The sequence below is a fragment of the Phoca vitulina genome, unplaced genomic scaffold (assembly GCF_004348235.1).
Source record: "Phoca vitulina isolate PV1807 unplaced genomic scaffold, GSC_HSeal_1.0 scaffold2, whole genome shotgun sequence".
Classification (NCBI taxonomy): Eukaryota; Metazoa; Chordata; class Mammalia; order Carnivora; family Phocidae; genus Phoca; species Phoca vitulina.
In genome coordinates, this window is record NW_022589705.1 from 65,121,139 (window position 1) to 65,148,013 (window position 26,875).

At 46.6% G+C, this 26,875-nt stretch overlaps 1 protein-coding gene and 1 pseudogene across 1 annotated transcript; one reads left to right on the forward strand and one right to left on the reverse strand.

The window, feature by feature from the left end:
• Window positions 1–71: 71 nt before the first annotated feature.
• RAD54L (RAD54 like) lies at window positions 72–26,875 on the reverse strand. Its single transcript, XM_032429862.1, has 18 exons — window positions 26,726–26,875; window positions 26,534–26,620; window positions 25,185–25,304; window positions 17,076–17,136; window positions 16,236–16,371; window positions 15,724–15,793; window positions 15,340–15,628; window positions 14,992–15,116; window positions 9,909–10,059; window positions 6,573–6,699; window positions 5,446–5,520; window positions 5,161–5,291; window positions 4,490–4,600; window positions 4,215–4,338; window positions 3,781–3,859; window positions 3,286–3,465; window positions 397–560; window positions 72–302 (listed from the first exon to the last, which is right to left on the reverse strand). Exons 1-18 carry the CDS (start codon window positions 26,726–26,728, stop codon window positions 92–94), a joined length of 2,244 nt encoding a protein of 747 aa, XP_032285753.1. The 5' UTR covers window positions 26,729–26,875; the 3' UTR covers window positions 72–91.
• Window positions 6,767–7,058, forward strand: LOC116648088 (annotated as a pseudogene).

Sequence of the window (26,875 nt, forward strand, 5' to 3'; positions counted from 1 at the left end):
AGAGAACAAAATTCAGTAGGGTCCTATGGGGCAAAGAGCCCCTTTTCCCTGTCTCCTTCCTCTAACAGCTACACCCAGACCGACTGGTTTATCAGTGGAGGCCCCGCTGCTCCTCATGGGAATGCTGGTGGAAGACGAATGTGATGGCAGTGGAGGCAGCATCCCAGGCAGCCTGGAGTACCTCATCCTTGAGCCCCCGCTTATCAGTGTTATGGTTCCACTGAGCCAGGTCGGAGGTACAGTCAGAACCATCAGGGGGTGGCCGGACCTGGTGGTGGTTGACACAGCGGCGGCAGCGCAACCTGGGGCAGAGGACAGAGCTGTGGTGACTACAGTGCCCATCGCCGTGTGTGCAGGGAATTCAGAGGTAACAGCCAGGAAGGGCACTCCACTCACCTGTCATGTGTGTCACTAAGGCTAGCCTCATCCAGGGTAAACAGCTCCTTCAGCTCGCCCAGAGAGAAGTGCCGCTCCACATCCTGCTCCTCATCCACCACACAGCTGCTCAGTGCCTTCTTGTGGCTCTGGCGCTGAAAGATCTTCTCCTCAATGGTTCCTGCCTGGGGTGGGGAGACCAAGGGATGCATGGCTAAGTCATCCCCAAACACAGGGGGGCAGGAAAACCTAGGGCTTGAAACTATAGCTACCCAAGAGAAGGGGAAATAAAACTACAAGTCCTATAGCCGCACGTCTGCTCAGCTGAGTCCATTTTCCCAGTCTGTCTCTTGGGAACATGACTTGTACATGTCTGCTCACCCAGGATATTTTCTGTACAAATGGAGGGTTTCATGGCCTGGCTACATTCCTTCAGAGTGAGCTGAGGTTTGCAGCAGCTTCACCAGAGCTCCACACCAAGCCCAGGTCTCTCTCACTCAATAAATATCATTAGGGTATCCTAGGCCAGGCCCTGTACACGAGGATACAAAGAAGAATCAAATATGATCCCTATTCTTGAGCTCATAGTCTAGTGGGAGAGACATAAACTAATTGGTACAATAATAAAAACCTGTATATGATACCCAAGGGCCCACAAGAGGGATGGTAGAGGGGAGTGTTGGAAAGCTTGAAAGATTATCCTTGAGTTGAATCTTAAAAAATGAATAGATGGTTTACAAAGAAAGAGAGAAGGGAAAGCTCCTAGGTGCCACATAGGAACAAAGGAATAAGCCTGGCCTACTAGAGGACTGAGAACCTAAGCCTGTCTAAAGGATGGTGGGAATGTAGTAAAAGCTGGGATTGAGAAAGTCAGCAGAGGTCATACTGAAGAAATATGGATGCCAGGCTGAAAGAGCTTGGCCTTGTCCTGTAAGTGATGAAAAGCAAAATCAGAATTTTTGTCAAGTTCATTCTGGAAGCAGTATGTGAAAACAGGTTAAGACCAAAGGTTAAGAATCAGGAAGCTGCTGCAATATCCAAGTGAGAGAGGACTGTGACCTTAGCGTGGGACAGAGAGGAAGGTTAAAGAAATTTCCAGAAGGTAAAAATCAATAGTAATTTGTTGTTAGGAGACAGAGAATGGTCCAGTAGGATGATACCCAGGTTTGGGTTGGTTGGATAATGGAACCATTAAATGACAGAATTCAGAAAGCAAATGAATTTAGTCACCATGCATCCAAAGTGTTCATAGACATGCAAGTGGAAATGTACAATAGGTGATGGAAATATGGGTCTAGAACTCATAAGAGTTCTAGGCTAAAAATTTAGAGATCTGTCAATATAATGAGTGTACGTAATCACAGAAGTAGGAAAACCAGATTACAATTTTAAATATTAGTGGTCAACAGTGTCAGATACAGAGGAAAAATCAAGAGTTTCTTGTTTTGGCAATTAGGAAGCCAACAGTACATTCAAAAGCAGGTTCAGGGGCATATAAAGGGTCTGATGAGTGAGTGGAAGATGAGGAAGTGAAGTTAATTGGTAGGCTTTGGAAAAATGTGACTATGAATGAATGGAAAGTAACACAAAGTAGTAGCTACAATTGGACAGAGGCTTAAGAAACCGTTTTAAGGTGAGAGCTACTTGAGCATGTTTATAGACCCAGGGAAATAAAGGAGAACTTAATTGACTAAGAAAGGAAAGGACAGGAAAGAATCTAGGGCAAAGCTAGAATGATGAGCCTCAAAAAAGAAGGAAATGATCTTCCTCGGAGATGGGAAGGGAAGAGCCAGGTGCAGAGATTTACGAAAGAGAGGCTAGAGAATTCAAGCCTGGTAGCCTACGTTTTCTCTGTGAAGTACAAGACAAGGTCTCTGCAAAAAGAATGAGAGTCAGGGTTAGGTAAGAAACTTGAGGGAAGTGGTGAAGGCTTGAAGTGGCTGTTGAAAGAAACGAGATACGGCCCAGCCCAAAATGGAATATGTGAATTTGTGCTAGTGCTGATCTATACCTGCAAATTTTATCAGGTGCAGAAGCTGAAAACAGTTGTAATGATCCAAGTGGAGAAGGTTTTACAGAAAGAGTGGCTGAGAGGATGCATGGTAAGAATCAGGACAAAAAGAAAGAGAAGTCAAGCCAGACTGGGGGGAGGTGGGGTACTAGGGACATTAGTTTGAAGCAGATGTAGGCGGTATGAGAAAGCTGGAAGAACAGGAAGTGAGAAGAGAATGATAGCTATTAAAGTTTGGAACTATGTGTAGTTTTGGCACTATTAAAGTTCTGGAGTGTGGCCTTGGGAGTAATTAAATGAGGGGGAGTTGAAGAGCTCACTTAGAGAGGTCAAGGAAACATGAAGGCCAGAGTGCTAGGGAACTGCATGGTCCTTGACATCCAGATGATCTGGGGAAAAAAACGAAGATGGGGCTGGTATCCGAAGTCACCAATGAATTAGGAAAATAGCATAGGATAGAGGACTGTAACAAGGAAGAAAAGACAGTAGTCAAGTCAGATAACATGAGCTTTAAAAGAGAACTGTAGGGTGGATGGTCTGAATGATGACTGAGAACGTGGAGAATGCCAGTACCTCTTCTTAGCCCCATGGACCCGTGGAGGCAAGTGACACGGCAGAGATCAGGGATGAGGGAAAGCAGGTGTCCTGTCAAAGGAAGGCGACCACAGTAGAGTTTGCTAACCCCTGAACAGGTATCCAGGTGGCACAGTAAGGTTTTGAAGGAATTGGGTGGAGAGAGGAAGAAAGTACAGAAGAATAAAGGGCTCTGGCTAAGCCCATAGCCTGGCCACTGCCAGAGGCAGAGGAGACAAAGAGAGGTACTGAGAAACAACCCAAGATGGTCCTGAAGGTCTTGTTCCATGACCCACCCCTACTATGACCACTGTCACCCTCCTTACAGACAGCAGGCGATAGATATAGCAGGTCTTCTTTTGACCGTCACGCCAGATCCGGGCCATGGCCTGTTCATCATTGGCCGGGTTCCAGTCAGGGTCAAACATGACCAGTCGGTTAGCCCCGATGAGATTGAGGCCACAGCCTCCAGCTTTGCTGCTTAGCATGAAGACGAAGTCAGGGCTCTGGAAAGAGGAAGCAGGAGAAAAAGAATCTCTTGCAGCCTGAACTGGAATCTTACTCAGCCCAGCAGACTACTCTCTCACACATCTGTACTCTCATGCTGTAAGGACCAGCAATACCACCAATTTGTCTGCCTACCAATTTCCCAGCCCAGCCATCACCAACCAGCCTAACCCCACCACGCCCACCAGAAAAGGGGAAAAAAACAAAACAAAACAATCGAAGAAACCCTAAAGCAGAGCACCCTTATAGCTTCTCTGTCACCCCTGGATTCTGTTACTGCACTGGTAGTGTGGGAATAGGGGCTGTACATTTACCAACGGATTGTTAAAGCGCTCCACAACCTTGGCTCGCTTCTTAATGGACATTGTGCCATCCAAGCGGACATACAAGTACCTGAAGGGGAATCCAAAGATCAGAACCCAAGAAGGAAGCAGAGCCCCGCTCCCGAAGGAACTGAACTAACCATGCTTGAGGCTATTCATGTACAACCTGAGACCCTAAACTCCCAAAGGGATAGGCAGGGAGCTCGAGGCCAGGACTCCGTCCTCTGGGAGTACCTGAAGGACCAGGGGCTCTTCGGCTTAGAGACGGAGCTGGGACCGTGGCAGCAGTAAGAGAACAGTTATTTTCTGGGAAGACCCTACTATACCCACACCTTGGCCCCTATCCACCGGTCAGAACAGCTACTCTTCCTAGTGGGACGGTCGAGGAGACACTGCTTTGGCAAACTGATTAGGCTCTTCCCTACCTTCGGGCCCGGCAGAGCTTCTCAAAGAGGTCCAACGTCTGAGTGTAATTGGACACCAGCACTACTTTGTCACTGCTGCGGCTTCGGGTCACTGCCAGGATGTAATCAAGGACCAGCATCTTACCTAGAGAAATCAGCAACCATTAGCCCCCAGCAGGCCATCCCAATGCCCCTGGACTCTTACTCCTGATATCATGCCTTGAGATAAGGATACATCTAGCACACAGAGACAGTCTCCCACTCCTCCTCTCAGAGGAGCCCAAAGACTGGCTTACCTGACAGCTGGGGCTCTACAGCCTTGGAGCTATAACCAGGGGGGAATATTTCCAAAGCACCTTCAAAGCCATTCTCCTCTTCCACACACTTGTCATAGATTAAAGCTGGATCTGGGGGGGGGGGGGGGGGGGGGGGGGGGGGAGAACGACACAAACCCACAAACAAAATGCAAAATGCCAGCTACAATGCTTTTGGATGTTTCCACTTCAGTGTTCATTGGAACCCCCTCTAGAAGCCTACCCAGCAGACCTTCCTCAGCACCAGACTTGCTTGACCCCAAATCCCAGTATGCAGTCAGTTCCATCTGGGACCATCTTGCTCACTAGTGTGTTCTCCCAGCAAAAAGGTAACTATATCAGAGAGGGCAAGTTTCTTATTTTTCCTCCTGTCCAACATTTTATATGCACACGTGTGCGTACACATACTCACACACACACAGTCCCATATACCCCAAGCATCAAGCATGGGCTGGGCAGGGGATAAGCTAAACCTTCTAAAACAAAGTGTCTGGTTTACAGAGTACACAATGTAGGGTTCATACCTCAGGAAGGGCTAGAATCACATGTGGCCTTCATGAGGACTCTAGACAAGTTTGGAAGGTGTCTGGACCATACAGGAGCCTACCCTTGCTCACTCTTTCAGAGGAACCCAGGACATGGACCCAACTCACGATTACAAAGCTTCTTTAGTAAGGTGATGGAAGAAAGGGAAGACACACTCATCTTGCCCTCACGCAACTCTTCGGCTGGCTTGGCCTGTCTCAGAAACCTCTTGTATAATTCAGTTTGAAGGGGTGTCAGCCTGAAAAAAGGGCAGCTGGGTCAGTGGGAAAGGCTGGACCACACTTCTGTCCTGAAGACACCGTGAGAGCCCAGCCATGCCTCAAGGGCTGAGTTGTTTGTTTTTTTTTTTTTTTAAACACACTCACTCTATACCCCTCAGTTGAGTTCAGTACCTACAACAAACCACCTGCTCAATCTTCACAGGCAGATATTTAGACAGGATATCAGATGTCCTCCGTATCAGACACCTGGGGAGACAGGATAAGAAGGCAAAAGGTTGGTAAAAATGCTATGCTAACTACTGGAATAAAAGCTACCACCCAAAGAATCTAAAAGACTATTTCTCTTCTGTAGTATCATATGTCAGAGACCCATCAGCCCTATGGCAAAGATATCTTTATGAGGGTCTCAGTCAGGGGAACAAAGACCCTTTCAAACAATCTAGTTTACACTGACAACGCTTTGTCTTCCTCCTGAAAAGTTTAGCTGGTCTTCAAGAGAAGGCCAAGACCTCCCATTGAACCTGGCGCTCAGACAAGGAAAGCAAGCTACAAACCACTAAGTCCTTAGGGGAGTTTCTGCTTGCACTTGCCCAAATACCACATGGCCCAAGGTTCAATGAAATTAAGCCCTTACCTCCTGGCAGACCAGGAAGGATAGGGATCAGGCACCTAAGGAGTAGCTCCTAAGAACTAGGAGTAGCACCTAAGAACATAGTGACTGTCCCTCCTACCATCTAAAATCGGAGAGGGGGCAGGACTCCAGGATATAAATCATCAAGTATATTACCTACAACAGAGGAGTCCCGAAAGTACTTCTCCCCTGGATTATGTGGACCCTATGGAAAAGCCCTCTTAGTCTGGGAGCCACACCCATCCTTCAGATCTATTTCTACCTGTCAAAGAAGGCTATGGGGCCTGAGAAGGGAAGCCTGGTGCTTTAGCTCTGAGATCAACTGACAGGAAGCTTCTGAAGTACTAACAATGCTCCAAGGGATATTTTGCTCAGGGAGTCAGGCAACATCAGAGAAGAGTTTCCTCAACAGGATGCTAAGCAGCCCCAAACCAGACTACAGGGCCCAGACCAGGAAGAAAGCAGGGACTTGGCCTGCAAGACACCTCCATTTATTCAGTGGCTCTGGTCAGGGCACAGATCCCACTCCCTAGAATCCCAGCCCTTATAGGCCACGGCCCCAAAGGACTGCCTTGGATGGCTTAGGAGGCAATTCTGATGACCTAACTTGGGGGGAAATCCTGAAGAAAGGAGCTGCTGCCAAACCCAGCCCCCACCCTGCCATTACCTATTCACAATGCTGGTGAGCTCCCGCAGCCGCTCCTCTCCTAGCTGTCTGTCCGCCTCACCAGCAGCTGCATCCCGGCCCTTCAAGATTGGCAACTCAAAATGCTTCTTGAACTCATGGGCAGTTCCTAAGACAAGAGAGAAGGGAAAATTAAAGCACTAAAGAATGTAAAAAAAAAAAAAAGAAACCAAAGGGGAAGTCTCACTCTTTCCTGTCCTCGCTTCTAGTCGCTTGCTGTGCCAGCCACACGCTCCCCAGGGGGCCCTGGTAGCCATGCTAAGCAAAATTGAAGAAATCAAGGACTTTCTGCTTATGGCCAGGCACAAGGATGCTAAATCTGTCAAGATCAAGAAACATAAGAATAATGTGAAGTTTAGAGTTTGATGCACCAGATACCTTTATACCTTGGTCATCCCAGACAAGGAGAAGACAGAGAAACTAAAGCAATCCCAGCTCCCAGGTTTGGCAGTGAAGGAGCTGAAATGAACCTGGCACACTGATTTGAACTGTATTAACATTTTTTTAATTAAAAAAAAAAAAGAATGTAAAAAAGGAATGATTAGCCCACTGCCAACAGTGGCAGACTACTTTGTTACAGACCACCTTCCTGCCAAGAACAAAGCTAGACAAATCACAGGCAATCTCTGAATGGATCAGAGAGCTACCAAAGCAAGTGGGGACTTGACAGGCCATACAGATTAAAACTCAAATATATAACTAATTATATTAAATATAAGTGGACCAATAATCCAATTAAAAAGACAATACAATTGTCAGACTGGATTTTTTTTAAAGCCCATCTATATGCTGCTTATAAGAGATGAAGTAGCATGTATCAGTGCAATGAAGTACCGATACCTGCTACAATATGGACAAAATATTATACTAAGAAGCCAAACACAAAGGTCAGATATTGTATGATTCCATTTATATGAAATGTCCAGAATAGGCAAGTCCATAGAGACAGAAAGCAGATTGGTGATTGTCAGAGTTTAAGGGTAAGGAGAAATAGGGAGCTACTACTTAATGGGTATAGGGTTTTCTTTTGGCCAGGAATAAAAAAAGTCAGATATCTCACAAATGAGGATCTCAAATGGCCAATAAACATATTAAAAGGTGTTCAACTTTATTCAACATTAGGTAAATGCTAAAACACCCACCAAAATGACTAAAATTTTAAAAAATTTCTCTTAAGATAAATATTGGTGATGATATAAGAGCAGAGGTCAGCAAACTACAGCCACGGGCCAGGCACCTGCTTCTGTAAATAAAGTTTTATTAGAACACAACCATGCCCACTCATTTACATTCAATGGCTGCTTTCATGCTACAATAGCAGAGCTGAGTACTTATAACAGAGACAGTATGGCCTGCAAGTCTAAAATACTATCTAGCCCCTTAAGAAAAAATTTGCTGACCTCTGATGTAGAGACACTAGAATTCTCATATACTACTGGCACAATCGCTATCTACTAGAGCTGAACACATGCATAACATATGACCCAGCGATTCTACTTGTAGGACTCAGGGCTCCACCTCAGGACCCTGGGATCATGACCTGAGCAGAAGGCAGATGCTTAACGGACTGAGCCACTCGGGTGCCCGCATGGATTTCATTTTTCTTTTTCTTTTTTTTTTTTTTTACACAAGAGAAATGCACACTATGCTCAGGCAAAGACATACAAGAATGTTCACAGCATCATTACTCAAAAGAATAAAAAACTGGAAACTCGGGGTGCCTGGGTGGCTCAGTCGTTAAGTGTCTGCCTTCAGTTCAGGTCATGATCCCAGGACCCTGGGATTGAGCCCTGCATCGGGCTCCCTGCTCGGGGGGAAGCTGCTTCTCCCTCTCCCACTCCCCCTGCTTGAGTGTTCCCTCTCTCGCTGTGTCTCTCTCTGTCAAATAAAAAAATAAAATCTTTAAAAAACCAAACAAAAAAACCTGGAAACTCAACTGTCCATCAACAGAACAGATAAATAAATTCTGGTATATTCATAAAAATGGAATAGTATTGGGGCACGTGGGTGGCTCAGTTGGGTTAAGCATCCAACTCTTGATTTTGGCTCGGGTGGTGATCTCAGGGTTATGGGATGGAGCCCCGTATCAGGCTTTTGCTGAGCGTGGAGCCTAAGATTTTTTCAACCCCTCTCCCTCTGCCCTTCTGCTCCCCTCTCTATCTCTCTTAAAAAAAAAAAAAAGGAATAGTATACGAAGAAGGAAACAAACTACCACCACGAGCAACAACATGGATGACTCTCATAAACACAATGTTAAAAAAAAAAGAAACCAGATGTCGAGGAATATATACTGTATTATTCCATTTACATAAAGTCAAAAATAGGCAAAAACCAAACTCAAGTGTCAGAAGAGTGTTTACCTCCCGGGGAAAAGGAGAGAACAGTGATTAGAAGGGGGTGCTGCTAGGGGCGCCTGGGTGGTTCAGTTGGTTGGGCACCTGACTCCTGATTTTGGCTCAGGTCACAATCTCAGGGTCGTGGGATTGAGCCCCACATTGGGCTCCACACTCAGCACGGAGTCTGCTTGGGATTCTCTCTCTCCCTCTCCCTCTGCCCCTCCCCACTCGTGCTCTAAATTAAAAAAATCTAAAAGAAAAAAAAAAAAAAAAGAAGGGTTGCTGCAGAGATGGTGGCAGTAATTGATCTGAGAGTCGTTACACAAATGTGTTCACTTTATGAAATCTTGCTGCTTAGCTGGTTCTCGCCTAAAGTTATCTTCCTGAGCACTGGCAAGTTGGGGTGGCACTAACAAACCCTCCCACAGATATTTATGTACAAGACCTACCCACCTGTGGTTGCCAGAGGCTGGGGGGAATGGGACAGGGGGATTTATTGTCTAATGGGTAGAGGTTCAGATCTGCAAGATAGAAAAAGTTCTGGAGATGGATGGTGGTGATGGTTGCACAACAATGTAAGCATATTTAATGACAGTGAATTGTACACTAAAAGTAGTTAAGAAACAAAAATTGCCCAAGACAGTCTGCTCCAAGGCCAAAGCTCTTGAGGCAGCTAGGATGTGATGAGCAAAAATGCCTAGGGGTAGTGTTTCCATCCCCAGCCCATAGTGACAGTACATTGTGCATAGTCCTACCACCTCTGCGGTGGAAAAATGGCTGCCATGGGCCTTGCTGAGTTGTTCAGCAGAAACAATGTCTCCCAATGGCTAAGCTACTCCCTGACAAAAGAAGTCTTCCTACAAGAGTGCCTAGTGACCTACATATAACTAGCATTCTCCCCTTTCTCTCTTCAGCTAGAGTTACACTCCCAAGGCCAAAGCAAGCCTCCTCTCCAATGTAGCAGACAAGGCTGGTTTCTTACCCAGAATGCCTGAATTAACAAAATGTACCAAGCTGAAATACTCAAGGAGATCATTCTGGATGGGGGTCCCGGAGATAAGCACCCGCCGGCTGGTGTTCAAGCTGTCCAGTGCCTGGTAAGTCTGATTCTCAGAGTTCTTAAGTCTGTGTCCCTGCAAGGAAATTAATTCTCACTTAGGCCTGGGCATGATCTGGCATCCCTAATGATAGCAAAGTCCTGTGTAGACAGGGAAAGAGGAATCATAAACATTACAAGTCCTGGGCCTTGGGAACTGAGCAGGATACAGTAAGAGTGAGAATTTACCTGCCTCCTTAGGGAGAAAAGTCAGGCTCAAGAGACAGACCTTCAGTTTCCAGACCATCAGTGCTACATTCATAAAGCAAGGATTCCCTCGACTCCGTTACCTCCCCTCGTCTTCCCTGCCCCAACCTCCAGAGCCTTAGCAGGCTGCCTATCTTCTTCAGAGACATTCAGCCATGTTCTATTCTAGACCCCTGTTTTCAGGGAATCCTCCCCTCCCCATCAGCCCAACCAACCCAGAACCTACTGAGCCAGAGGCCTTCTGGATTGGTCTACAGGCCATGTCTAGGCTGTCAGAGCTAAAGGGACTTAGGCCAGGCTCCTCCTTCCCTCACCCTGCAGAATCCACAGCTCATATACCTGAAAAGCCTCTCTCTGCCTCCCTTTGCATCTGTACCCCAATCTCTATTCTCCATCACTCACCCCTCATACACACCACTGTTACTTCTCTCTTTTTTAAGGCGTTTTCAAGAAAGTTGTAAAGAACCCTATTATCTTTCCTCTTTCCCCAAGAACCACATGGGCAAGATCAGGCCTGTGCCTCTTCTATCCGAAGTCCCCCATTTCAGCCCGTACCGGGCAAGGCATTCGAAACGCAACCACCCGTGAAAGAATGAACAAACAAGTCAGCATGCGCCCCCTCTGGTTAGCCTTGTACGATGCAATTAAACACAGACCCTCCAATGACCCTCCTGTCTCTAGAATCAAGTCCAAGCTCATTAGTTTAGCACTTCTCAATAAGGCCCTAGGTAACTTCTCTGACAACTCTCAACAGCTTGTCTTAGTCCAAGAAGCTGTAACTCCTCCCCACTCCTAATGCTGGATTTCCTTAGGTCTCTTTGCCCATGCCATTCCTCTGCCCAGAATTCTCTCCCACAGGCAAATTCCTCAAATGTCACCTCCTATGCAAAGCCTTCCTCAAGGACCCCAGGCTGTTGGTCTCTCCCACTTCCACGCTCCTATGGCACCCTGTAACATAATAGCTGTTTACTGAATCCCTATAGTCTCTTCTATAATCCAGATAACAATCAGATAAGTGGGAATTGTAATACCTATTTTAGAGAAAATGAAGTTCAGAGAGGTGAACAGTTATCCCAAATCACACCGGTAGAAAGCAGAACTAGGATTTGAACTCAGGTCTTTGTGATTCCAAAGTCTGGGCAGTGCACTACCCTGCCGCTCATCTACTGCTATATATACTAGAGTACTAATCATACTCTACTTAATCTCCTCAGCTAGACAAGAACTTCTTAAGGCAGAGACCATGTCAGACTTGCCTTTATATAACTTGGTGCATAGGACAGAGCCGCACACAGAGAACTGCTCAGTAAATGTTTGTTGAATGAAATGAATTAATAACCATGGTTGCTATTAAAGAAGAATTAGACCTAGAATTTTAAACTTTAAAAACGACTGGATGTTGTATACCTAAAATACAATGTTATATGTCAATTACATCTCAATTTAAAAATATTTTTTAAGACATCCAAAACAAAAAAATAAAAAACAACTAGAGGCTCCAAGCTCTAGCCCTGAAACAGAGAAGGCTGAGACTCTGGAGCCTAAGAGGGAAATGAAACTTGTGAGGAAATTACCCGAAAGACCCTAGGGAAATAGGTGTCAACAACTGGGTCCCTCTCAACTGAAGCTCCCTGAGGGCAGGCATCATGGGACCCCCAGGACCTGACACACAACAGGCACTTAATAAATAACCCAATAAATGAACTAACACAATATCCCTGTGGGTCTCTGGAAGGGAAAGCCAATCCCAACTCCCTATGGGAATACCCGGGCTCCAGACCCACCTCCTCCCACCATCACCCAGAGATTTTTTTTTTTTTTTAAGATTTCATTTATTTGACAGAGAGAGACACAGTGAGAGAGAGAACACAAGCAGGGGGAGTGGGAGAGGGAGAAGCAGGCTTCCCGCTGAGCAGGGAGTCCGATGTGGGGCTCAATCCCAGGACCCTGGGATCATGACCTGAACCGAAGGCAGACGCTTAACGAAAGAGACGCCCAGGAGCCTCCACCCAGAGATTTAAAACCCAAACTCTGGGGTGCCTGGCTGGTTCAGTCAGAAGAGTGTGCTACTCTTGATCTCAGGGTCGTGAGTTCAAGCCCCATGCTGGGTGTAGAGATTGCTTAAAAATAAAATCTTTCTTTTCTTTTTCTTTCTTTTTTTTTTAAAGTAGGCTCCATACCTAGTGCAAAGCCCAAGGCAGGGCCTAAACTCACGACCCTGAGATCAAGACCTGAGCTGAGATGAAGAGTCAGATACTCAACTGACTGAGCCACCTAGGCACCCTAAAAATAAAATCTTTAAAAAAAATAAGCCAAACTCTGGCAACTCAGCAAATCAAACGTTTGGCCAGATGAAAAGTTGTCAGAGCTCTTATTAATAAGCTGCTGCTTAATTTCTGTTCTGGCAGGGTTCTCCACTTATCCTTTTTAAAAACAAAAAATGATACCACGATTAAATACCACTTTTCTCTCTGAAACATGAGCCCTACGAGTAGCATTCTTGTTTTTGATGCATTTCCCCAGCATGTTTCTTCTGATTTGCCATGTGTTCTAGATCTTATAAAAGAACATATACGGGTCTGGATAAGGCACACATTCTTCTACCCATGCCTAAGCCACGCTTCTTACACCAAGTTTTGTATTATACCTGAGGCAGTAAGGGATAAGAGCCAGCTCTTAAAATCTCAGGCCTGGATTCAAGTCCCAGTTCACTAGGTCCTGGCAGGGGGCAACTGGGCAAGTCATCACACTTCTAACCTCCAAAACTGAGATGATGACAACAATGTCAATCCCTCACCTATTCATATACTTTACAAAATACTTCCATACATCTTCTCTCTTGATCTGGACCATGTCCCTTTCAGGTAGACCCTGTGCCACCCGCTCACTGTATGGAAGTGAGTCTCCGAGCAGTCTCATCTGCACAGGCTGCTTACAAGTGGCAGAGCCAAGGCTGAGCCCAAGTCTTCTGACTTGCCCTAACTCGGATTACTGTAAGGACCAAAGATTTTGTACACAGAGTTATTATGCAGCACTTCTGTGTGCCAGAGAGAAGCATCAGCTAGGAGAAAGCATCGCGGATGCTGGGAGCATGAAAGCCTGGGGTAGCATCTTCCCTTTCCAGGGTCTGAACAGGACAAACTGACAAACTCCTCCTAGAGTAGGCTGTCTTTCAGGACTGGCTTCCTTGTGTCTCTGACAATTGACAAATTGCTGACAAAAAAGGGCAGATGAGTAAAAAGGAGGGCCAGGATGCTGCAGTGTGGCAAGAAGCAGCCTACTCCCCTCTGCCCTGCAGAGTCAGGTCGCAAAACAGGACAGAATGAGAAAGAAAAGAAACACTACAGAGCAGAAGAAAATCTAGATGGGCCAGGGCCCTGAGCTTTATAGGATTATCACACATATAACCCACCTCAACCTGCTAAACCCTTTACTTTTACCAGAAAGAACAGCCCATCGAGCTGTCACAGGTTGGTACACATGCCGGACAATGATGGACTCTTTATTAAGGACAAAAGCCCAATTGGGAAAGAGATCCTAACTAGCAAGCATGGCATCCCAAAAGTAAGCCTTTCTTCCCTGTAACCTCCCCAAAAGTCCCTCAGATACTGAGCTAACCTGTAGTTCCCAGAGCATAGTCAGGCTTGCCAATCAGTTGACAAACGGGGCCAAGTCTTTCAGCCATCTCTCCACTAAAGCCCCAGGGGTGTGCAAAGTGGCCTTCACTCTTCCCAAGAGGTGCAAACAATGGTAGCAGCCTCAGCGTAGCCAAGCACCCTGAAAACCTGGAAAATTCTTTATACCGGGTAGTTCCCAGCCACCCTCATGCCTTTCTAGGTAGTAGCATCTCTACCACCATTCATGCATAGTGGTGGAAAAGGCTAGGAAGTAACTATTAGCACATTTCCCTTTGTCCCAGAGAGTCAACACAGACTACTCTAAGGTGTATGGACTGTCCACACTGGGCTTTCCTACCTGTGTTTCCGTTCACATGCATCCCCCCAGCCTACAACAAAAAAAAACAGTCTTATGACAACTACCAGGCTTATGACATACCAGGCACTATGATAAGAGCTTTCCCTCATTCTCCTCATTTAATCCTCACAATTATCCCATGAAACAAATGATTACCCCACTTCACTGACTCAGAAACAGAGGCTCAGGTGGTTAAGTGACTTGTCCAAGATCATTTCACTGGTACGTAGAAGAGCCAGAATTTGAATAAAAGTCTGACTCCAGAACCTAGTCCCCTAAACACTGTACTGTGTCTCTCCACCCATCCAAATCCCTCTCATCCTTCAAAGTCTTTCCTTGGTCTAAGAATACTGTCTAGAGGCACAAAACCAAACCTCACCCTCCTTGGAGTTCCAAGCACTGCTTAATCCCTATTGGCAGGTTGGTGTCAAAGGCTCTCCCTCTCACTTGCATCCTCTAAGGCAACAAGTTCTGTCCTTAATATTCCCCAAAGACTGGGGCGCCTGGGTGGCTCAGTCAGTTGAGTGTCTGCCTTTGGCTCAGGTCATGATCTCGGGGTCCTGAGATCAAGGCCGTGTCAGGTTCCCTGTTGAGTGGGGAGTCTGCTTCTCTCCCCCCCATCATCCCACTCATGCACTCTCTCGCGCTCTCTCAAATGAATAAATAAAATCTAAAAAAAAAAAAAAAAATCCCCAGTGACTGACACAGGGCTTGGATGGCAGTTCTTAGTGAGGAGATTTCAACACTTTCCTCTACCAGGACTCTCAGACTGCTGAAAGTCAAGTACCTCGTCACATATGACCAGTCCAACACTCCCTTTCTGGAGGACTCCAACATGAAGGCGGAATGTCTCATAGGAAATGATGAGGATGGGAGAAGGCACCCGGGCTCCACGCTGGTTCATGAATCCTTCTACAACAGAAAACACGTGAAGGGAACAAATCTTACAATATCTTAAAGAAAAAAGTTTGATAGTTCTTTAATTTAGCCTGGAAATCACTATTTCCACTATTTTGCATGGGAATTCTCTTCTACCCCCTCATTGCCCTCAGCCTGCTGGCCATCAGGGAGCATACACACAAGAAAGGAGCAAGTTATATGGAAGAGCACAGCCAACTCTGGTAAGGCTCCATACCCAGCTTTTGGTCTATCTCGTCCTTAGAGCCTCCGTCAATGGCCAGAGGTTGGATCCTCCCTCCAAGCCATTTCCCAACTTCATTGTACCAGTTCTTCACTAGGCTGGAGGGTGACACCACCACTGCCTTGTCAATTTCTGGTTTGCACTCTGGACTCTGGCGCAAAAGCGTCCACATCAACGTGATGCACTGCAGCGTCTTGCCCAGGCCCATCTCATCAGCCATGATGCAGCCGTGGCTGCCAGGGATGCGCCGGCTGGTGACACACTCCCACAGGAACTTCACTCCCTGGGGAGTAACAGGCCACTTTGGTACCCACACTGCTGCTGCCCCAGGGATGGCAGTCTCCCAGCCCATACCTCTTTCCCCCCAACCCCCTTTACCTCTCTCTGATGAGGCCGCAAGACCTTACTGAGGATAGGATCAACAACCACATGGACAGGGAGTTTTTCCCTGAGGAAACACAGCAAAGAAAACATGGAGCTCAGATAAGTGCAAGGGTACACCCTCAGGAAATCGTGTCCTGCTGATCCAGAGGCCGCAGAGGCAGCTGCCTGAGAGGGCCTTCGTGGCCTGCTAATCAAACCACAGCAACTTTTGCTCCAAGAGTTAGAAAGTGAGGAGAGGGTTCCTGATGTCATCAATCCCTCTTACTCCCCTGAGCAAGCTTGGCAGGAAGGGTGAGGAACCTCCAACACCTGGACATGCCCACAAGCTTCCCCACGCACTCTCCTTCCCCACCTACCCACTCTCTGGATGGTGATGCAGTCGTCATGACAGCACTCTGAAAACATGCCAGTCCCAAGGAAAAATCACACCACAATGCCCTCTGCCCTTCCAGGTATGTGCACTTAACAGAAGACCAGACCTGCTCAAGAAATACCAATGTACATACTTGTCAAGCTTCAGCTGGTCATGGGCGCTCAGCAGGGGAGGCTCGTACAAAACCAAGGCACCTTCTTCCAAGGGGTCATGGAGGGCCCGGCGGACCCCAGCCCTCTTGAGGCCCAAGGCCCGAGAGCCCAGAGGACCTAGAAACCAACAATCTGTCACCTGAGCCTCTATATTGAAGAGATCAGCAGGACCAGCTCAAATGCCTATCCTTCACATAACTTTTCCTAAGCTTGCATATGACCTTCTCTCTCCCAGAACCTCCCAAAACCCAGCTGCGCACCTCTATCTGACCATTATCCCAGTCTGCCTCAGATCAGAGTTCTTCCCATTTTACTTCTCCCATTTAACTATAAACTTCTGGAGGGCTGGGTCTTATTCATCTCAAGTCAAGCCTAGGAAGGTCTAGAACCCAAAGGGGCCCTTCAAGACGGAGAGCTCTTGAGAGTTGGCCTCCTCCCTCCCCAGCCCCAGTTTTAGCACAACGCTATGTCCTACATAGAACCCAGGTTTCATTCAATCTGAGTGAATTTAGTAGCATCTTGTTTCTGAGGTTGACTATCTGAGGCCTTCAGCCACCCAGGCCCACCAAGAGCTTCCCAAGCACTGGCATACCCCCACCCCCCAAGAAGATGAGGGGCAGTTAGTCATGGCAGGCCTTGCTGAAGCTATCAAACACAGCCTACATGCAGGCCTCTAGAGTGTTGCCCCACACACCATCACCACTAGCCTGGCATCTTCAATTCCAAGGTAAGCATGTATTTACAAAAGCAGAGGTTTTAAATTATTCAAATACATTCACACATGATTGATTGAAAAAATAGGAAAGTCTCCATTTTTTTACCTTGATAATTTGGAATGGGGATTTTAAAAGGCTTTGACAAAATGCTTCGAATAAAGGATTCCTAAAAAGAAAAAGAAGAAACAGGGATTCAGGACTGATTAAAGATGTTATGGGATAATATTTCTACAAATGCAGTCTAAAATGCCTATTTAGGGGCACCTGGGTGGCTTAGTCAGTTGATCACCTGACTCATATTCAGTCGGGTCATGATCTGAGGGTCGTGGATTGAGCCCCACATCAGGTTCCGTGTTCAGTGGAGAATCTGCTTGAGATTCTCTCCCTCCCTCTCCCTCTGCCTCTGCCCCTCCCCAACTCGCACACGCTTTCTTGCTCTCTAAAATAAATAAATCTTTTTTTTAAAGATTTTATTTATTTATTTGAGAGAAAGTGAGTGAGCTCAGCAGGGGGAGTGGCAGAGGGAGAGGGAGAAGCAGGTTCCCCACTAAGCAGGGAGCCCGATGTGAGGCTCGATCCCAGGACCCTGAGATCATGACCCGAGCCGAAGGCAGAAGCTTAACCGAATGAGCCACCCAGGCGCCCCTAAAATAAATAAATCTTTTTAAAAAAATTTAAAATAACAACATGCCTATTTAAAGATAATACATTCAGGGGCACCAGGAGGCCTGCTTCTCCCTCTCCCACTCCCCCTGCTGTGTTCCCTCTCTCGCTCTGTCAATTAAATAAATTTTAAAAACCTTTAAAAAAATAAAAAAATAAAGATAATACATTCAGAGCATTATATTTTGATTACATCTCACTCAGATGCATCCAGAACATAAGGAGAAGTGCTCCATATTAGGTTATTAGGTTTTATACAACAGCTTTCATCTTTGAGGCTTTACAAAGATTCTATAAATAGCCAGGGACAGCAGAGTGCCACTGGCAAGTGCCCAGCCTCAGCTGTCAGCCACAAGGCTTAAACCCATTCATTCATGAAAGGCCATGCCAGCAAGAACAACTATTCCCTAGGGGACAGCACCTTTTAAGAAGAAAGCACCACAAACTTACCCAACCTCAGTACTAACAGAAAACTCCAATATTTGGATTCAAACACTCTCCTCCAGGACTACATCTTCCCAAACGTACCTCACATTTCTTTTGTCATATCAATTCTGCCTACTACATCTAATTTCCCACATTGGCCTCCTTGGGAACTCACCAGACCTTCAAAAAGTAGTGGTAGTAGCAGTAATATGAACAGTAGTATTAGTAAATAATATTAACAACAACAGCAAAAATGACAACAGTAATGGTGACTAACAGTGTATAGCAGATGCGGTGCTAAGCATTCAAGATGCCCGCGCTCAGACTGCCATTGAATCCTCACTACCAGCACTAGGACGTCCACGTACTATCACTGGTATCTCCATTCTACAGATAGGCATACTGAGACGGAGTGGTTAAGTCACTTTCCCAAGTCACAGGGCCATGACAGGTGCAGGACTTTCCTCATTCCAAGACCCTGACTTGTAACCAGTGCGCGGTATGGCCTCCTAATCCAACTGTTTGACTACAGCCATATGAATCAGTCCAGAGTCAGCAGCTTCTTGCCACGGGAAGGCGTGAGAGGGAACAACATGAGAAAGAGGACATGAGAGGGCAAACAAATCACAAAAAAAAAGCAGGGGGGACAAGGGTGATAAGAAGCAAACATACATAGGTCCTAGAGAAGGGTGGCCTTGGTGCCTCCACGTCAGAGCCTACAGGAAGCCTCTGTGTCAGCACCTCAGCCTGGAACCAGCACTGGGTGATGGGGCTGGGGCAGAAGAGCGTGCAGGGGAGTCCACAGCGCCAGCCCCTGAGCTAACTCTGACAAGCCCATCAAAGTTCCGGTCTTCTGGTCTACATATCCCTGAGCTCTCTAGGGAATTATGACGGCCTGTGAACCTCAACAAAACAAGAGCTGAAACCCAAGAAAGCAAGGAGAAAACAAGAACAGAAACCCTAAAGGTAGTTTTAATGGGAATACATTAGTGGAAAAAGAAATAATGAAAAATATTCCCCTCAAGCAAAAAGGTAGTTTAATAGGGAAAAAAGCAAACCTGTCTTGCCCTGAAATTTTTACTTTTATTCTGACCCATTTCTATAAAGCTTATAAATTTCTAGAAACTCAGTGTACTTTAAATAGGAAAAATATAATGAATATATTTGACAATCTCCTGGAAGATAGAAAAAGAATGTGGAGAACTGAACTTCATCACACTAAGTAACATGATGGGGGGGTTCGGAGAAAGGCCCAAATTATTTGCATATTTCTTTGCAGCTGAATAAAATCTTGTACTATTTTTAATTACCATGATTATTATAATTAAGAATAGCAATGATAATGAGAAACTCGTATATGAACAACGCTAACACAAAGCCACCCTTAAGTCAAAAGAGGAGAAAAGGATGGGGTGCCTGGGTGGCTGCTGGTTGAGCATCTGACTCTTGATTTCAGCTCAGGTCGTGATCTCAGGGTCTTGGGGTCAAGCCCCCAGCATCATATCGGGCTCCACACTCAGCAGGAAGTCTGCTTCTCTCCCTCTCCCTCTCCCCCAGCTCTCCAATGGATGCTCTCCCTCTCATAATAAATAAATAAATAAATAAATAAGAGGGAAAGGAAGGAGATAGATTCTAATTTCTTTTTTTTTTTTAAGATTATTTATTTATTTGAGAGAGAGAGAATGAGAGAGAGTACATGAGAGGGGGGAGGGTCAGAGGGAGAAGCAGACTCCCTGCCGAGCAGGGAGCCCGATGCGGGACTCGATCCAGGGACTCCAGGATCATGACCTGAGCCAAAGGCAGTCGCTTAACCAACTGAGCCACCCAGGCGCCCTCTCTCTTTTTTTTTTTTTTTATTTACGACAGAGAGAGACACAGCAAGAGAGGGAACACAAGCAAGGGGAGAAGGAGAGGGAGAAGCAGGCTTCCCGCTGAGCAGGGAGCCCAATGCGGGGCTCGATCCCAGGACCCTGGGATCATGACCTGAGCCGAAGGCAGACGCTTAACGACTGAGCCACCCAGGCGCCCCCTTTCTTTTTTTTTTTTTTAAGATTTTATTTATATATTTGACAGAGAGAGAGACAGCGAGAGCAGGAACACAAGCAGGGGGAGAGGGAGAAGCAGGCCTCCCGCCGAGCAGGGAGCCCGATGCGGGGCTCAACCCAGGACCCCGGGATCATGACATGAGCCGAAGGCAGATGCCTAACGACTGAGCCACCAGGCGCCCCTCTAATTTCCTTTCTAATTTGGCTTCAATTCTAAACCTGAAATATTAAAGTTTTTTTTAAAGTAATCTCTATACCCAACATGGGGCTTGAACCTATAACCCTGAGATCAAGATTCTTAGGCTCCACTGACTGAGCCAGCCAGGTGCCCCCAAAAAACTGAAATATTATTTTCAAAATTGGCAATACAGAAGGCTAGATTTGAGGCTCTGAGTAGCCAAGAATTTATGCTCCAGATTTAAAATGCAAGACTTTGAACTGCAAGCTTGTGCAACTAGTGTGGAAGAATGTGAGCATCCCCGGCCAAAAACATGAGGGCACAGCCTACAAGACTTGCAATGACCAGCCTCCGGGAACCTGGTCTGATAAGACCGGCAGAGGCAGGGGAGAGAGCATGCTCTCACTTTATTTAGTTACTGCAAATTCATACCATCCCTTCCTTCTGATAGAAGAGGGAGAGCAGGGGCACCTGGGTGGCTCAGTCGTTAAGCGTCTGCCTTAGGCTCAGGTCATGATCCTGGGGTCCTGGGAACGAGCCCTGCGTTGGGCTCCCTGCTCTGCGGGAAGCCTGCTTCTCCTTCTCCCACTCCTCCTGCTTGTGTTCCCTCTCTTGCTGTGTCTCTCTCTGTCAAATAAATAAAATCTTAAAAAAAAAAAGTTAAAAAATAAAAAAAAAAGAAGAGGGAGAGCATCCCTCCTTCCCACCAAGGTCATAGCTTCCCTCTTCCAGAGATTCACTCTATCAGTTCAGCCTGATCTCTCCTATATCTCAACCTCTCCCTCTCTACTAGCTCTCTCTCACCAGCATTTAAAACATGCTTAACTCTCTCCTATTTTAAAAACAAAAATTCCTTTGGGGAGCCTGGGTGGCTCAGTTAGTTAAGCGTCTGACTCCTGATTTCAGTTCAGATCATGATCTCAGGGTCCTGGGATCAAGCTCCAGGGGGATGGGGGGGGGGTGGGATGGGTGGGCCTATGCTCAGCGAGGACTCTGCTTGAGATTCTCTCTCCCTCTCCGCCCCCACCCCATGAACACTTGCTCTCTAAAATAAATGTTAAAAAACAAAAATTCCTTTGACCTCTTATCTCCACCCCTTCAAACTTCTAGAAAGAGTATCTGTCTCCCCTTTCTAATCTTCCACTTCTCCCAACTTCTGCCCCTTCCACTCCTCTGGAATGACTCTGGCCAAGATCACCAATGGCCTACATAACCCTAATTCCAGTGGACATGTTTCTATCCTTATCTGGCTAGACAAAGCCGGCCACTCTTGCTTCCCAAATATTCTCTGCCTTTGACTACCATGACACCACTCTCCTACTATTCCGCCTCTTTAGGACCTCATGCTCAGTCCCTGAGGAGTTCTTCCTTCTCTGCTTAACTCCCTTAAAGGTAAGTGTTCCTCGGGGCTCAGGGTTGCACCTCAGCTCCCCTGACTGCACTCACTGACACTCCAATACACTTTGGAGGGGTCAAATATCATCTCTATGCTAAGGACCCCAAATCTATTTCCAGTCCCTACTTCCCTCCTAAGCTCCACACTTACCCATATTTGCAACCATCCCCAAACCTAGATATCCTATCCTACAGAACTTCAAACTCATCACATTTAAGGCTAAGTGCTCTCATCTCCAAGGCTGCACTATATGACTTTTGTGGGCCTGAAGCACTTTTGCCTTTAGGGTCCCCTCTATCTAGAACACTGCCCATTCTCTTCACCTGGCTGACTCCTCCTATCCTTGAGGACTCGACCTAATCAGCACATCCCTCAGATTCAGGTCCTTCACCAACCTCCAGACTGTCAGACCCCCTGTTGTATAATCCCACTGCACTTGCACTTATGTCATATACTTACATAAGACAACTTGAATGAATCCTAAATGAAAAGAGTCCCACAGAACTACACACCTTTTTTTTTTTTAAGATTTATTTGAGAGAGAGCAAGAGCATGTGTGCAGGGGGAGGGGCAGAGGGAGAGAGTGAATCTCAAGGAGACTCTTCGCTGAGCCCAGAGACCGATCGCACCACCCTGAGATCATGACCTGAGCCAAAACCAAGAGTCAGACACTTAACCGACTGAGTCACCCAGGTGCCCCATACACACCATTTTTTTTTTTTTTTTAAAGATTTTATTTATTTATTTGACAGAGAGAGGCACAGCGAGAGAGGGAACACAAGCAGGGGGAGTGGGAGAGGGAGAAGCAGGCTTCCTGCTGAGCAGGGAGCCCGATGCGGGGCTCTCGATCCCAGGACCCTGAGATCATGACCTGAGCCGAAGGCAGACACTTAACGACTGAGCCACCCAGGCGCCCCATACACACCATTTTTTAATACGGCTTAGTAAACAATTAAACAATGTATTACTTAATGAATTATATATAGTTCAACTATCACAAAAGCAAGGGATGATGAAGATAATTCAGGTCAGTGGTTACCTGTCAGGATGGGAAAAGGGATTATGACTTTGGTGATGTTCTAGTGCAGAATGGTGGGTTCACGGGTGTTTATTCTGTGTTTTCTATTTCACATGTTATATACATATTCCTTTGTATTTATCAAGTATTATGTAAAAATGTTTTAAAATGTTTGCTGAGGGGCGCCTGGGTGGCTCAGTGGGTTTAGTGTCTACCTTTGGCTCAGGTCATAATCCCGGGGTCCTGGGATTGAGCCCCATATCAGGATCCCTGCTCGTCGGGGAGCCTGCTTCTCCCTCTGCCTTTGCCTGCCGCTCCCCCCACCTATGTGTGCACAAGCGCGCACTCTCTCTGTTAAATAAAATCTTAAATAAAATTACATTAAAAAAATAAAAAATATTTGCTGAATGCACAAATAACTAATATCCATTACATATTCCTATCGCTTTATTCCCATTTTTCCTTCAAAATGTCCCTGTAAAGTAAAAACAGACTCCTGCATCTCCCCCCCACCCACTTGACACCAGATGTGTGGCGCTTCCACAAACAAGCAATTATTCAGCACCGCCTGCATGTCCTACAATTTAACTCAATCCTGACACTATCTACCTGGAGAGAGTATCAGATCCCACAGGTTAGGTCTCCGTCCCCCAGGACTGCCTCTCCCCACCACCCCAATCCCAAATCCAGGTTGCTCCCTGTGCTTCGGACCAATAGGCTATAAATCGGAGGGTCCAACACCCTCCTGGGATTCAATTACTTTTCTAGAGCAGCTCGCAGAACTCAGGAAAAGTTTACTTACTAGATTTACCATTTATCACAAAGGCTACTAAAGGATATGCAGAGCCAGATGAAGAGATACATACAGCGAGGTCTGGAAGAGTCCTGAGCACAGGAGTTTGGGATATGCCACTTCCCGGCACGTGGATAAATTCTTGTTCAACTCAAAAGCTCTCCAAACCCTGACCTTTTGGGGTTTTATGGAGGCTTCATTACATAGGCATGATTGATTAAACACTAGCCACTGGTAGGTTGGTGCCCCTGGCAACCAGCCACCAAGGTTAGTTGCTTTACAAATGAATCTCATTAACATAAACTCAGGTGTGGTTAAAACGTTTTTAATGAATAGTAAAAGACACCTTTACTGCTTTATCACTTAAATTCCAAAGGTGCGGCACCTAGGGGCCGGGACCTGGGGGGCGGTCTGCCTTCGGCTCAGGTCATGATCCAGATTTAAAAAAGAACTGCAAGTTTGTGCAACCAGTATGGGAGAATGTGAGCATCCCTGGCCTAAAACATGAGGACACAGCCTACAAGACTTGCAATGACCAGCCTCCGGGAATCTGGTCTGATAAGACTGGCAGAGGCAGGGGAGAGAGCACGCTCTCACTTTATTTAGTTACTGCAAATTAAACCATCCCTTTCTTCTGATAGAAGAGGGAGAGCATCCCCCCTCCCCACCAAGGTCAAAGCTTCCCTCTTCCAGAGATTCACTCTTATCAGTAAAATCTTAAGGGCGCCTGGGTGGCTCAGTCGGCTAAGAGTCTGCCTTCAGCTCATGCATCCGGCTCCCTGCTCAGCAGGGAGTCTGCTTCTCCCTCTGACCTTCCCCCCCAGCTCAGTACGCACGTGCTCTCCCACAGGTAAATAAATAAAATTAAAAAAAAAGAAGGGGAGCCTGGGTGGCTCAGTCATTAAGCGTCTGCCTTCGGCTCAGGTCATGATCCCAGGGTCCTGGGATCGAGCCCCGCATTGGGCTCCCTGCTCCGCGGGAAGCCTGCTTCTCCCTCTCCCACTCCCCCTGCTTGTGTTCCCTCTCTCACTGTGTCTCTCTCTGTCAAATAAATAAAATCTTAAAAAAAAAAAAGAAAAGAAAGAAATTCCAAAAGTTTTTGGAGCTCAGTGCCAGAGCTCAATACCAATGTCCTCAGAAAGTTTGGTGGAAAAAGCTTTGCTGAAGCTAAGCAGATCTGACTACTCTGTAATTTTGGGCAAACTACTTAACCCCTCGGAGACTCAGCTTCCACATCTTAACAAATGAGTTACATGAGATAATGCACAGAACCTGCCGTAGTAAAGATTATGTTGAATTTTACTAGCGGAAACACGTGGAAGCTGTAGGACTCTGATACCTCTTAAAGCCATATGCTAAGTGAGAGACTGAGCTGGCAGGAGGATCCTGGTTCCAACACCCTGCCATGGCCTTTCCTTTTCTATACCCTCATGTCCTCAGGAATCTGAGCCACCTGAGATCTGGAGCCCAGATAACCATAAACAACAGGGACTCCAAGTCAGGCACACATCTTGAAGGAAAGAGGCCAGGCCCCTGAGGCTGTAGGTAGACCCAAAGCCTCCACCAAAGTCTGTCTGCTGGCTCCTCTGTAGAGCACTGAGGAAGTCTTCAGGGGTAGAAGCCTCCCTAGACAAAACAAGAAAGGTGCCTCCATAGGGCACACGCATTCACCAACAGGTTGCAGTTCTGACTTACATGTTGACTACTATCCAGACAGGGTGGCCGATTGGTTAGTTGAATCAAAGTTTTCCGAAAGGGAGACAGGAAACACTCCTGGCTCTGAGTCCCACTGCTGGATTTCCGTTTCTTGGGAGTCTAGAAGAGTATTGGGGAAGGTAAGTCAAGTCTGGAAGACCACAGAGCTCACCACAATGGCAACTCACATTTAAAACGCTTATTAAATGCCGGGCACTGTGCTAAACTCTTCACATATATTATCATGTATCATCATCACAGCAAGCCTATGATAAATGTTTATTATTATACTCACTTAGCAGGTGAGAAAACTGGAAGTTAATGACGTTACAGAACTTGTCTAATCGGAAGATGGGCACTGGATGAGGTGAATAAAGCGAGCCAGTCAGCCCACACCATGGCAGTGAGGTCGCTAGCACTGAAAGGGTTTTCAGGAGCAAACAGCACCGTTTATGACCCAGCAGCACCAAGTGCTGCCCCAAGTTCAAGTCTGAGACCCATGTAAGTAGCAAGAGGCAGCCTTATCCCTCACAGGCAGAGGAGCCCCCTGCACACCAGCAGTGGTGCAACTTCAGGGCAAGACCCCACGGAACCTTTGAAGGTTTTTGAAGCTTCAATGATCCTACAAGAAACACCTGAAACAAACACCAGCCCCTTCACCCCTCACATACAGGCCCTGCCCAAAACTGCCTTCTTGACCTTCCTTAGCTAATCCCTTTCTCCAAAGTTCCAGTGGCCAAGCCCTTACTTCGTGAACTGCTCTTTCTCTCTGAAGTATATGCTGTATTATCCTATTGATTTTTGTATACATAGGTCCTACCCGGTCAGCCCCAGAAAGCCTCAACAGCGGAAACAGAGCACAGGACCAATCCAAAGTCAAACATACTGCACTTGAGTATTAGCAGGGACTAGATGGGCACCACTACTCTAATCTAGGCCCAAGTGAGCTCAGAACCCTAAGGCAGGCCCTATATACTCTACTGTTTTGTGATATTGGGTAGGGAATAAAGAGCAAAAGAGCAGGCAACTAGTTGCTATTGGGGAGCCATTTTATTTTTCCCAAGGGAGCCAAAAGGCCCAACCCAATCTGCTCTTTTGCTTTGGAATATCCCTCTCTACCAGAAAAATTGAGGCTATATTAATTTCTAGTAAGCACCTTGAGGACCAAGATTTTTTTTATCTTGTTCAATGCCTGACACTTGGTAAGCACTAAGTAAAAGTTTACTGAAAGAGTTTCTGGAGGTGACCAGGTTCATCCATGTAACCCCAGAAACCAAGTCCAGGACTCCTTTCTGCCCAAACAGCCCTGCATCCTACCTGTCCCATCCCCTGGAGGGCAGGGTACTCACCACTGTCCCAGGCTGCCAGTCTTCATCATCACCAGATCTGCCTTCCGGTTTTCTCTTGGCCAGCTGGCTAGGAGCTAAGCTCTTCCTCTGTAAGGGGAATATGGAAACTGAGCACTTCCAGAGATCCCGCAGCCTAAACCCATTAGACGGAGACACAAGGCTACCCACCGTCTCCCTTAGGGCCATACTTACCATCCTGGGCTCAGAAGCATAAAACGTCAAGTACCCATCAGCCAAAGATCAAAGGCAGCCAGCAGCTGAGAGTGCAGAACCACGGCCGGCCGGTTAAAGCGAGCTGCTGTATTACTGAAAGCATGGGCTAATTAAAGAGGGAGCATGGAT

Coding starts and splice junctions, on each gene's coding strand:
- RAD54L (XM_032429862.1), bottom strand. Junction 15,794..16,235: donor GACCAGCTGAAGCTTGACAA/GTATGTACATTG, acceptor GTGTTTCCTCAG/GGAAAAACTCCCTGTCCATG. Junction 15,629..15,723: donor TGCGGCCTCATCAGAGAGAG/GTAAAGGGGGTT, acceptor GTTACTCCCCAG/GGAGTGAAGTTCCTGTGGGA.